Here is a 13,718-nt window from a genome sequence, read left to right on the forward strand (position 1 = left end):
TTTTGAGTGATGCAGAACTTGAGAGCTGAGGCTACAGGAAGGGGGCATAGCCAAAACAAGTGAAATCTGCAGGCAGCTTCACTGTGAATGCATTTACGTACACAGAACTATGTCTTTCCTGAGGCAGTGCTCCAGGTGGGGTCTCACCAGAGTGGAGTAAAGGGACAGAACCACCTCCCTTGGCCTGCTGGCCACAGTTCTTTTGATGCAGCCCAGGATACATGTCTGGCCACAGGGAGCAGGGGAATGCAGACTCTCCTCGAGATTACAGGTAGATTCTGGGTCTCAACACAAAGACAGAAAGGACGTCTTTTTGGCAGAGGTGGCAAATGTCATGTCACAAGGCACTGGAGCCCAGAGCATACATCTACATTCACAGTGATGTCCTGGCTCAATCCTGGTTACCAAAGCCAGGCTCTCCCTAGAGCTAATGCTCAAGCTCATGCTCAAGTACAGATGTAGCTTTGGCATGGGGCAAACTCTCCTCTGCTCAGTCCTGCACACATGGAGGGAGAAAAGAGCTACAACCCAACCAACTGGTAGATATTCCACGTTTGGCTCTCCCTAAGCACTCTGCAAAAGCCCTGACACCTAAGATACAAGTAAGTTGCTAGCTGGTAGAGTTTACAAGGAGCACACTGTCCCAGGAATCAGTATGAATAAACGTGATGAGTTTTTAGCCTTGCAGTTCAGCCAAGGTTGGAACTGGTAAAATCTGGATATTTTCTTTTTGAACTTTGGAGTATGGACTCCTGGTCTGGGAGTGTGCAGAGGAAGCTGAGGGATTCAGTGATTCACTGTGACAGGCATAAACCAAGTGGTATTTCATGAACATTATGTTCCTTTGCCATTTCCTGACCATTTAAAATAAAGGGAATAAGAAAATCTGATCCTCAGGTCTACACTATGCAAAAAGGTGGCATGGTTAACAGAGGACAAGTAAAGTAGGCAAAGAAGCCTGGAAAATACGATTTATCACACAGATTTGCAATTTTGCACATGAATTTCAGCACTGCTGGCATGACAGGGAGATCTGATTAGATACAAAATGCAGAGAGAGACACAGTGTAAATTCACATAAGCTAGAAAAATTGCACCATTTCAAATTAATTACCTTTTCTCCAGCAGACAGCTGAAAAAGGGTTAAGTTAAAGTGGAAGCTATATTGATCAAATCATGTCTATGTGTGGCAGGGATTGATCTGAGCTGCATCATTAAGTTATGCTGCTGACCAAAACGATTAGAACTGAAAAATGTGGTATACAGCATAAAAATCCAATTTAATGGCTTCTGAGCTCACTTGAGTCTGGCTAATGTTCCATCAAATCAGAGTAGCTGAGGGCTAAACTGGGTTAGGTTCATATCTATTCCATATATCTATTTATATTCTGTACCAGATACATAGATGTTGTTCATATAAAAATATCTCTCTACATACTGCTGTGTGAGAAACACAATAAACTTTAAGTAGGTGAAAATTAATACCCTTTTTGTCAATTTTTTAAATCATATGCATGTGCATGTGATAGAAATAAAGGAGGGATTCAGTATTCAAGGTGAAATACTGTCTTGTAAAAGGCAGGCAAAGGCTGTAGTCCCATTTCAGGCCTTTTACACTCCATGGTACTTGCCAGGGTCAGAGTCAGTATTTTGGTGAGGACATCAGACTACAACAACATCAGTTGTGCGTTCAAGCCCATTGTCATGCCTTAAAAGAGGGATTCAGCCTTCTGAGAGCCACTCCAACTATAACTGGTCACTGTATTATCTCTGTGCTCTTGCATTCATATGGCATCTACCACAAAAGTATCTAAAGCTCTGATCCGGTAAACATTACTCATTGTGTTTGGTTAGTCAGGTTGCTCATATATTTGGAAAGAAATATAAATATAAGTCTTCGTGTTTTTATGACATGGACCTGAGCATCACACTGTGCCACAGAAAACTTTGTCTGATTGTGTTGGGCAGAACCAGCCTTTCCTCTAAGTGATTACACAAAAGCATCCTAAGGGGAAAAGCAAAGAATTTTGCTGTGTTTTAGTACCTGTATTGTGAAGGGTGTGAGTTTCTTTTTGTTGATTGTTCTCTCATCAATGGTATCTGGCACTGAAAAGTTGATCATCTTACTGGAAATAAAAGAAAAAAAAAAAACAAGAAATACACTAAGCTACATATGCACAAAATACAGGTATAGCTTTTGTCTCTACATTGAAGAGCAAGTCTAAGAGCTGGAGAGTTGCTTAATGAATACAGATAATCACCCTCTGCTTCTACATATACACACAGAGGCACACACCCAATATTTGAGCAATTATTTTGGGCTACATACAGACTGTACTGTAGGTGTGAGGCCGAGAATGCCACAAGGTGAAGTTGTGTGAAAAGTTTACTGAGCAGCTAATGTCTGTGGAAGCACTCACTATTTTGTGCCACTTTGTGTGAAACACCAAAAGTCCTTGGCCAAAAATAAAACCAAGCAGCTCCTCAAATTTCACTGACTTCATCTAATTGTAAGCGTCTAGAGGCAAGGAAAAATTCTCATTAAACGTGAAATACGCTTTATATTTTTTAAGATAAAAGAAGCAAAAAACCCTAGTATTATTAAGGCCCTGAGTCTGCAAAAGCTCCTGAGCTTAATGTAAATTCAGCAGCTTCCGTTTAAACAGAAATGTGAGTTTTTGCAGACTCATGGTTCCCATTTGTGAGAAAGAAAGGTATTATTTACCAAAGCACTATGCCATCACCGACCGCCTGGAAGAGGTCGTCTGTTTCCGGATTCATCGGCACCACGTGCTTGCAGTCAGGGTCCTTCTCAAGGGCTTTGTTAATCCAGTTGACAAAGGCATATTTTTCTTCCTCTGTGGACCCAATGTCAAATCCATCAGTTTGCTGTGCAGTACCTCTACCACCATTTTACTTACAAAGGCAGAACTCCTGGGGGAGCCTTTCCCACCAGTGTGACTGATCAACAAAACCCTACATGGAAGAGGCTCTCAGGAGACAAGCAAATGAGCTCAGGACAGCAATGGGCTTGAGCTGGTTAATACTCCTTCAGTACTCCTTCCCACTCACTGGGGTTGCCTGGGTCATGAGGGCAGGCAAATTGCAGAGACTGGTAACGAAGTTCATGTGATTCACATGTATGGTGCAGATGCTAAGCTCTGCAAGTAATTTGTGCTTTCACCATAATTTGAAAGCATTGCTGTACCACCCTGCTAAATAGAAATCCCACATAACTTCAAATAATTCTGTATTGTACATTACACCCTCTTCATGTGGAATATCTAGAAAAGCCTGGCCAGGACTCTGACAAAGAGCATTCAGAGGGTAATGGGCAACTGTTGCCTGCAGTTCAACAGGGCTGTAGCATAGCTATCCTGTAGCAGCAGCAGCTCACACAGGCTCCAGTAGCTCAGAGGAGGTGCCCTCTGGGACGAAGGTGGATGAAGTGCTTGAAAGCATCCTCTGTTCTCCCTTGCCAGAGAGAGTCATTGCCCTGCCCTTGCCCTTGGAGAAGACAGCCAAGGGTAAGACCTCCTCCCCATGGAACTGCTTCAGGGTGGGCTGTGCCCACAAGGCAACAAAAGCAACCAACTTTCACCTTGGAGAAACAGGCAGGGAGAAGAGCCCTGATGGGGTTGTGTTCTCCATGAGAAAAAGTCAGGAACCATCTGTTTGCAAGGGGAATTTACTGAATGAGTGCCTAGTAAAGTACAAGGAAATGGGCTATCAGCAGCGGGGAACCTGTGCCTTGCCTCCCTGGCAAGCAGTGGGCAGGTGTTTGTGCTGCTGCAGCCGTGGCTCACTTGCTGCTATCAGTGTGGGACAGCTGCACCTACCTGAGTACGAGTGTTGGGTGCCAGCACTGGACTGCTCCGATGTCCCCCCGATAGCACAGATCCCCTCCTTCTTGTTGATTTGCTTTCGGAATGACTTAGCAACATCATCGCTCTTCAGGTCTTGGAAAATCTTTCAAGCATGAGAGTGGATTTTAGAATTTTGGAGAATTAAACCAAGCTAAAACAGTGAGCTCTTGGGCCGGGAGACACATTCTCTCTGCTTCATAAAAAGGGCTTGACTATTTTCAGTGGGTTTCTGTGTACAATCAGTGTATCTGCTGAGGTACAACAGGACTATACTCAGCTTTTATGCTTTCAAAACAGGGAACAAAGATCAGCTAAGTAACAAAAATGTTACTTTGGAGCAGAGCAGTTTGGGTTTGAAGAAAGAGCAAATAGAAACCTACTTCTCCATCCTGAGGGAAATCCCACTATTTTACCATTTGCACTTGACTCAGTTCAGACCAGAAAAAGAAGAAGTTTTTTGATAAAAAAAATGCCCCATTAAGTTTTCTGTTTCAATCTGCTTAAACTTTTTGTAATCATCTAGCCAGAACGTCATCTTTTTGCAGCGTATAACTGAAAAACTATCTTGCTGCATCAACCAGACTGAAAGATATGACATCTATGCAGTAAGCAGCTGTATTCATATCACTTGTCCCAGTCAACTGCAGGATTTCTAGTTTGGTTACCTTCTGCTTTCAACTTTTCCAGTGAGGTGATTCATTGGATTAATGTGGTGCCCAAGAGACCCTGTGCTTGTGCCTCTGCTGTGCCCTGGGGATCACCTTGAGTGACTGAAATAAATAACATCTTACTTACTGAAATAAATTCATCAAAACTGATCCTGCCATTCCCCGTGGTTGTCAGACTCTGAATGAGCTCTCTGGCTTTATATCCTGGGAGAGGGAGATTGGCAGCCTTCAACACTTCTGTTAAATCATTGGCATCGATGAAGCCATTCCCGCTGGTATCTGCAAAGATTAAAGCAAACTTTTACATTCTACATCAGCCCAATGACATTTTCTGCACATAAAGGCTGTTTTTATTTTACCCAAGCAAAGGTACATTATACACAAAGATTTGTTGTCTTGAAATCTGGTGTTTTAAATTGCTTTGGTGTTATTTACACCCAAGAAAAAATTACAATCACCTTTTAACAAACACTCATAGTGATGAATTTATATTTTTAGACATATAAATTTTAGACCTTAACAAAGCTAGGTTTAAATGGATATAATTGCCATTTCAAGGTTTACACACTGACAAATGTGATCTATAGAGGAAGCATCCTGTCTACAGAACAGCTAAAGGAAAATAAAGTTGACACAATACACGTGCACTTATCCAGAGACATAATTTGTGATTTTGGCCTGTTTTCTGCATCTAGTAACATCAGAAATAGGCTGGAACTGCATACAGTCATCCTCAAAATAAAAACTTCTGTGTTCCTCTGAGATGGTGCTAACATGAATAGTCCTGCTGAGCTTCCTGCAAGATCCAGGGTAGTATTTGATGAGAAGATCACCAATACAGGTTCATAGTCCTTTATTCTCCACTTAAGGAAAAACTCCACAAATAGAAAAGAAAACTGAATTTATCACACGGAGAGCTTCTGTTAAAACACTATGGTTATGACATAGATAAATGTATATATAGTTATATATGGTTATTTACATTTGGCTTCTAAGTGTCTGTATCTTTCTTTTTCTGCAGGCTCCTTTTCCCCATCCTGGAGGCTGAGGTGATTTCAAAGCAGTGTGTGCTGATTTCCTGCACACTAAGTTGCAATTTGAATCACTTGTTGCATGCTGCAAAAAAGGCACTCAGCTCTCAGCATCACTAGCACAGATTCATACAGATTGCAAAGAGCATCCTATCCATTTCACCAGGTCATACAACAAAAGGATCTGGACTTGGAGAGGGAAATGTCTGGGGGAGGAATGAGAACTTCCTTCCAGCATTTGGGGAAGCAACCAGACCTAGTGGAAGGAGTCCCTCCCCATGGTAGTGGGGCAAGATCTAGATCGTCTTTAAGGTCCCTTCCAAGCCAAACCATGCTAACATGCTCTGATTTGCCTTGTCAGTGCGTTGGGTGTACAGGACACTCAGAGAGACCAGATTTTTAAGATTGCCAGCCTAGAATACTGTGTGATCAGAAATCCAACAACCATCACCTGAATCAGCAAGGACAACTGATTCGTGCATAATCCAGAGAGGCCGATAGATCTGCTGACAGAAGTTAAGTGAGCTGTGAGAAGCACAAAGACCTTTTCTTAGAATTTGGGTAGACAGTGATGGGTCTGTGTGACTTTAAAGGAGACAAATCAGATTAGATGTTTAAAGGTTTGGAAAGAAAACAGACAGTAGGAATATGGGACTTGAAAGGTCACTGTGAAGGGATTACAAATTTTTTATCCATTTGCACATTTGTCCTCTCCACACTCTTCCTTCTCATAGGGAATACTCAATTTACATGAAAATAAAACCTTTATGCCTTCCAAATAATTTGTCATGAATAAACAATATTCTTGGGAAAACACTTGAGAATATTTCCAACAGAATTTGCTGTAAGCTTTTGAGGTTTTTTTGTAAACCCTGCTGGAGCCCCAACATCCCCCTCTCTAAGAGGCCAGTGCTCTGCAGTGAGCTGATGTGGTTTCGTCTGGAAGGCCTGCAGTGGCAGGAAAAGGTTTTTCTGTGGTTGCTGCAACACAACAGATCACTGCTGGAGCAAACTCCATCTCATCATGCCTGGTCAGTCAGAACATGAGAAAGAGCTTGCCACAGGTTCACACTTCAGCAGGGCCTTTCCTGTTGGCGGCACTCACCAACTTTGCTGAAAGCCTCGCGGAGCTCTGCCATCTCCTCCTCGGAGAAGTGCGCTGTCGACGCCATTTCTTAATTCTCTGAGTGGCAGGTCTGCAAGAAGAAGACACTTGTTTTCATTTGGTGCTTTTTGGGCTTGCAATTGTGAAGAAACAGAGAGGTTTTTACTTGGGTTTTCAAAGTCCTGGAGCAGCTCGCCATAGCTGAAAAGGCAGCTCCTCTCTGTATCCTGAAATCAAGTGAAGAGATGCAATTCTGTGTAGATGAGATGCAATTCTGTGTCCCTCCTGTCGTTTTGCCAGGCCCTGCTCAAAATTCCAACAGTTTTATTTACACTAATTTAACTGGAATTAAATCCTACCTCTGCTAACTCTTGTTTCTCATGGAGAAAACAGACTAAATTGTGCTGGTTCTTGTTATTCCCCCTTGGAAATGCAATTCACCAGCCATTTCTTCAGCAGTGCTGGCAGAGAAGCAGAAGCCCTGGGTGCTTCCCAGGGCTCTGGGCTGGAGCCAGAGCCCCAGGGGACATTTGCACCACTTACCTTTGGGTACCTAATGAGGAGGCTGCTCACCCTGATAAGGTGGAGGGATGGAGAGAAGCTCCTTCACAAGGTGTTCAGACCTTGTGAAGGTCTGGTTTCCCAAAAGTCAGCTACTTCTCTCCCTGGATATGTGGGGAGTTTAAGGATTTTCCTCCCAAGGTCTAAGTCAGTGCCTGAGGTTGGGTGGCTTTAGGAATGTGTGGCCAGAAAGAGTTTTCCTGTCTTTCCTCTCATCAAAGATACAAAACAGGAGGAAGGGTTAGACTTTCACTTTATAGGCACTTTTCTTAATAACCAGAAAGGGAAAGTTCACTTCCTTTTATCACATCATTAAACACACTGCCAGAAGATGTACATTATACCCATCTGCTTTTTCATGCACCTACTGTCCCTTGCATCTATTCATGAGGAAACTGTTCAGGAGACAATCTATTATTCTATATTTGTAGAGAATGACTCTAGTGTCCTATGTCTCTTTAAGTATTAATTAACCAAATAACTATTTAAATAGAATAGAATGGAAACTCGAGTTGATCCTGGGAAGTGGTTGCTGTAGCTACAGTGTTCAAACGAGGAAAAAAAAAATCAGAAATATGCTGTTCCCAAACTAAAATTAACACATCATAATTTAAAAAACAAACAAAAAAATTGCTATAGCTCTCTGTAAAAACACAGAGTTATGTACAGCCTGTCTGGGCTTCAGATTCAATGCTCTCCTCAACTCATGCATTGATTCCTTGAGGCTGTGGAAACCACAGTGGACATGGCTTTGAAATAGCCCAGAAGCAATCTCATATGGTAATTTCTTGTCTACTGTCTCCCAGTACTATCATGCACCCTTTTTCTGCCTAAACACTGTGGTTTTAGGATGAGGACAGCAATAAAAGATCTGTTCATTCACTCCAAGCTTCATGAATAGAGAAACGCAGGAGAATCCATAAAGCCATTGCTCTTGCAGTTGGTTCTAACCATCATACTTTCAAGGATTACCTTTAAAAACCCCCATGATCCACCAGCTATGTGGGTTACATATATTAGGGTAAAATTAGATCCACAGTCTTCCCCCAGTCTGTCCTGGTATCTTTCCTGCCTCTGATTCCTCACTGCCACTTTTTTCTGTTGCCTGCTCCGTGTTTTTACAAACTGTGGGTTAACTAAGATGCACCTGGACACATGAAAATCTTACACTATCAGCCAGAAAATCCATATTCCACTGCAAGATCATTCATTCTAGTCCACTCACTTGATCAAGCAATATAACTTGCAACACAACTTTTAATAGCATGAAGACTGTTCTAGGCTTAAAAGGTAGGAAACACCACAGGTTGTTGCCTGTAACACTACTTTTGCAAAGTAACCTTGAGAAAAAAGTATCAACATAAAATGGCCCCTTCTTGATGGCATAAGAAGTTATGACCTCTGATATGTCACTAAGTAATCCGTTAAATACAGAGAATCCTATTAGTAGTACATATGTTTACATATGTACACATTTATACTAATAATTCATAATAGGATGAAGGGCTTTGCTGTAACGATCCCTTTTGACATCTCCTTTAGGTCAGTATTATCCACTCTGCTGTGAGGGTAACTACACTTAGCTGAGCAACCAGATGCATCTCAGGTGCACACCGAGAACGAGGACTGGTCCTCCATCACCTGAAGGGTGGCTGTCCTCAGGTGACAGAAGGATGGTCACTGCCTGCTCCAACCCACAACTGAGTTTCTCCTACATTTTCACCCCCATAGCACCTCTTGATTTCAGCCTGTCAGTTCCAGTATCTAACACCACTGGGTGTTGCTGACTAATACCCCACTGTGGTTTCACAATGGTGAGACTCGGACAGGCACCCTCTGTCAGCCAGCCCTAATTAAAGAAAACCAGAATTTTTAGATTAAAGGCTTCAGAGTTATTCCCAACGAAAGATCACTGCTGTTTTTTAAGTTGTTCAAGTAGGGAAAACAAAGCATAAGTGCAGGAACCCGGAGTGCCGAGAATATTTCTCTGCCTGTTTTTAAGGGCTCTTACCCCCCTGAACAACACTGTTTTAGCCTCAAACCTTGGAAAAAATTACCAAAGGTCAGACAGGAACTAGAAAATACAGTGGTGTGAATTAGGTGATAGACTACTATGTAAGATTGTCACAGGGTGAAAAATTTTAGAGGTTTTGGGCTTCTCTTTGCAGTAAATAGATAAGAGTGAAAAATACCAAAATGGAGGATTATTGTTGTTCTCTAAACCTCCTTCTCCTTCTTCTACTACTCCATGTTCTGCAGTAAAAGTAGTTTGGAATGATTGAATAGGGAATTCTGCAGTTCCTGGCTGTGTTACTGAATAATTGGTAGGAAAGTGAAAATAATGTACATTTTTAGTAACCATTGGTTAAATTATCTTTAAAAGGCTGTGTAAATCTTGATAATTAGAGACTTCTCTCCTGCTTTCTGTGCTCTGTGCTGTACCTGGGTCACACTAGTGGCTCTGTTCCTCTGATAAGACTTAATAAACAACTATCCAGCAGCACTGAAACTCAAGGAAAAGTCTCGGTTTATCTTTGAAACTCCTTGCAAGGACTTTTAGAAAATTCTCTCCCATCAGGAGAGACTTGATTTATGGCACGGTTCAGTGTCACATAAGGAAATCAAGTGAGTAAAAGTCCAAAGCTTTAGCAACACACAGCAAAAAAGGAGAGAATCCCCTTCCAAAAAGCCACCTTTCAGTATATAAAATGCTTATTTTGCTTAGATCATTAAAAGGTAATATTTAGGCACACAGATGTGTACAATGCTTCTGGATAGTAGTGGGAGAGGTCAGGCCCAATATTTTCATCTGGTTTAACCTGCCAAGAGCAGAGCCATTTGCTTCTAGGGGTCAACCACTTTCAGCACTTCACTATCCCCAATGCAAACTGAAAACACTTTGGGCATCCCATCAAGAGGGCATCCAACAATCCTGGGTGAATAGTCCAGTTACTGGTAACTCACAAGGCACTGTAAGCACACAGTGCACTGTTCTATTCCAAACTGTTTGCAAAATCAGTATGACCAGGCAGATGAAGAGGAAAAAACGCAGAGGATGATATAAGAGCAAAGGAGAATATGTGGATGAGCGATGATGATGAGCAGTGTGAACAAGTAGAAAGAGCTCCTTTGAAGGGAACATTTATTGAGGAGTCATCTGAGGGAGGAGCAAAGGGAAAATCAGCTGGTGAGAACCAGGCAATGGCTTTGAGCAAAGCGATGTATGGCCAGAAGCAAAGAGAAAAGCTGGGCACGGGAGAGGTTTGGCAGGACAGAAGGGAGCTTGGTACAGACTGAGTGCAAACAGCTTAGCTGTCAGCACAAAGGAGATACTGAAGATCAGGAGCAGCTGGGAGGAAGGACCTTGAATATGGTGTGATGGAAGATCAGTGAAAGAACTGAAGTGTCTTAGGGAGAATGAGGTCCATGCTTAGATGCTGAGACAGGATACTGAGGAGGGAGGGGAAGACAGCTCCCCGGGTCAGAGCAAGAAAGGCAGTGGAACTGCCAACAAGGTAATAAACATTCAGAAGGAAGATAAAGCACTCCCTGAGACAGTCCGAGACTCAGATAACTTCAGGACATCCAGATTACAACATTGCCTGGCAGTGACACTTCATTTTTGTTTGCTAAGCAGCATAAACCCACTATTGCAAAAGCAAAACATGAAATTGTGCAAGTACACTATTTTCTCCTCAGAAGACATCTGAGTTACAGGTTAGTGTAAAAAAGGGAAGAGGTTCTCACCTAAGCTGCTGAGAATTGAAGCAAACTGATATCAAAAGAGCCCCTAACAAAGCACTCCCTTCCCTGCCATCATTTCCAAACCAGTATGTTACAGCCGTGCCCTAAAGCCTCCTTTTATTTGACCTTATCCTCAGAAGAACCTATGACCACACTGATGTTTTAAGAAACCTAATAGCAAACTATTTTCAGACTGGAATATAAAGGAAGAACTAAAATAATCTTAAACCTGAACATTATTGCTAAATTGAAACATGGTGATATTGACGTTCTTTCATTCCTTTTCGATTTTGAAGCCATAGTCAGAGGAGCTGCCTTGTTATGCATTGCTTGGCGAAGTGTACACCCACCATGCAAGATAAATAATAAATGACAAAGCCATTAAAACCTCAAGGTTTCCAAGACTTTTATTAAATGGTTATCTTGTTTCATACTTTTCTTCACTGCTTCAGTGTTTAAGCTCTGTTGCAAGCAAGGCAATGAAAACCCTGAAGATGTGAAATGGAACTTTATAGATAGACATAAAGTTGTACCTTTCCCCAAAACAAAAAAGTAAATTTCATGGGACAACATTACCTTTCACAAACATATTTAGTCAGGAACAATTTAACTGTGATTTGGTGTCAAGAAAGCCAAAGAAACTACTAACATTTACTCACTTTCTACCATCAGGGCTTCGCTTTGTTAATGCACTAGTACTTTGCTAATAATGTAACTTGTCTAGTTGTTGGAGAGGGACATGGCACATGTTCCCTGGCAAATACAAATTTCCTGCTATCTTCTCTTCAAACTTTTTTTTTTCTGAAAGTGATGAAGTAAGAGGCACTCGCTGTTGCAAAACACAGCTGTTAAAGTTGCATGGGGCAGCGTGAGACTGTCCCCTTACACACACAAAACTCTGCCTTTTACTTTACCAGAGCTCATAGCTCTAGCTCCTTTTCTCTTTCCCATCTCACTCACAAATTCAGTTTCCAAAGTCCAGCTTTCTGTAAGGGTTGGGGAATACTTCCCCAGCTCTCGTCTGCATTAGACTTTCCCTCCCAGCTAACATCAAAGATGAACCCCCAGCAATCTTCCCCCAAGGGACAGCCTGCCCTGAATCATGCCACCAGCTGGCAGAATTAAGAGAAAGGGCCTTAGAATTGTGCAAAAACTCTTGTGATAGATCTGAAGCATCCTGAAGGCCAGAAAAATACAAGGGAAAACAAGAGTATCTCAGACATATTCAATCTTTGTCCTGCATTTATTGCACCTTTGCATACCTGCCCATTTCTGGTCACTCATCAGAATATCCCTGATAGGATATTCCTCCCCAGAAATACTTCCCTCTACCTTTCTCACAAAAGTCCATATATCCACATGCATATCTCTTCTAATAATTTGTCACAGCTGATTTCCTACAGTGTGGAAGGGCTGAGGAGGAGACAAGAGAAGAAGATTTTTGAGTTAAGTTATGATACTTTCCTTCCGGAGACAAGTTTTTGCCATTTTCAATGTCACTAAAGGGTGAGAAAAAGAGAAATTACACAGTAGATCTCATGTTGAAAGAAGAATCAATGCTACAAAACTACAGCAGTGTGGCCTAGAAGTTCCTCAGCTTGAAAGTTTCATCTTGAGCTCATCAGCAAAAACCTTCAACTAAAATGTAGCAGGCAAAGCCGTCTTGTTGACAATCAGCCAAACATGTTCTTTTGCATAATCCAGAAAAGTGTATCTCTCAATTAAACTTCACAGTCTCAGCTTATTTGCTACTATCATGCTTCTCTCTCATATATCTATTTTTAGCTGTTGTTTCTCTTACAGTTCTGATCAAAATAATGTGCTTATATCCCTGCACCAGCAGGGTGATCCATACTGCACCCACAGCAAAATAGGGTAGTAGCTTTAATGTTAAATTCAAGTGAGCTGCCTGTGATTATTTGCAGTGGTAGCTCTGGGGTATCCAGCCTTCTTAGACAAACAAACAATCCCATCAATGTCCTTTATTCTTGTTTGGTGTCACAGCTTCCAGGCAGATTGAGTGGATATTTTTTGGTAACAGCTTTTTTTTCTGCACAGGATGTAAGATAAAAACTAGAGTCCATATATCTCTTCCGTGCTGGTGAGCTACTCAGACAGCTACTCACCATGGCTGACAATGTCAGCAAACACAAACAGGTTTGGAACTGCATGCCAATTAGACACATTTTTTACACAACAACTTTGCAAATCATTTAAGAAGCACAAACTGCAACATTTTCAAACACATGAGGTGGTTTACTAAAAAAAGTTCATTTTCCATGTTGTGCACGTAGGGGTATGACACTCTCCCTACTGAAATAACTATAGATGAATAAGAGTATTTTTTTCATTTCATCAAAGATGCTGAGCGAAATTTTAAATCCCAAAGTAGCAGAAACTCACTTGGCTCTGTTAGCAATGGGTAACTTGGATCACAGTACCTTCCGTTTGGGTGGGATCTTGCTGTTTAAATCAGCATTCACAACAACGAGAGGAGTCTGTCTGGAGTTATGGCAAATACTTCCTCCCTGGTACATTATAAAGATTCATGATTTAGCCCACAATAAATGACAATCTTTGCCTCAAAGGCTTTTTAAAAGACTGGTGTCTGCAACAGCAACTCTCACCATGTATGCAGGCACTGGGATTATTAGGGTGTTGCACTTCACCTGTTTTTTTTCTTACACAATTTGAAAAAAAATCCAGCGAAAAGACATTTATCACTGTTCAGGAAAAATACAGG

General features: G+C 41.7%; 1 protein-coding gene across 1 annotated transcript in view; it reads right to left on the minus strand.

Annotated features, from left to right (window-relative positions):
- Positions 1-13,718, minus strand: part of LCP1 (lymphocyte cytosolic protein 1) — a 30,740-nt gene that overhangs the window by 13,651 nt on the left and 3,371 nt on the right. Inside the window, exons 2-7 of the mRNA XM_017733660.1 lie at positions 6,671-6,761; positions 4,662-4,813; positions 3,840-3,969; positions 2,726-2,858; positions 2,045-2,126; positions 148-284 (exon numbers count right to left, since the gene is read on the minus strand). Coding sequence (XP_017589149.1) covers positions 148-284; positions 2,045-2,126; positions 2,726-2,858; positions 3,840-3,969; positions 4,662-4,813; positions 6,671-6,737 — 701 coding nt within the window. The 5' untranslated portion in view covers positions 6,738-6,761. The remainder of the gene's footprint in view (positions 1-147; positions 285-2,044; positions 2,127-2,725; positions 2,859-3,839; positions 3,970-4,661; positions 4,814-6,670; positions 6,762-13,718) is intronic.

Source organism: Corvus brachyrhynchos, unplaced genomic scaffold (genome assembly GCF_000691975.1).
Source record: "Corvus brachyrhynchos isolate BGI_N302 unplaced genomic scaffold, ASM69197v1 scaffold202, whole genome shotgun sequence".
NCBI classification, from domain to species: domain Eukaryota; kingdom Metazoa; phylum Chordata; class Aves; order Passeriformes; family Corvidae; genus Corvus; species Corvus brachyrhynchos.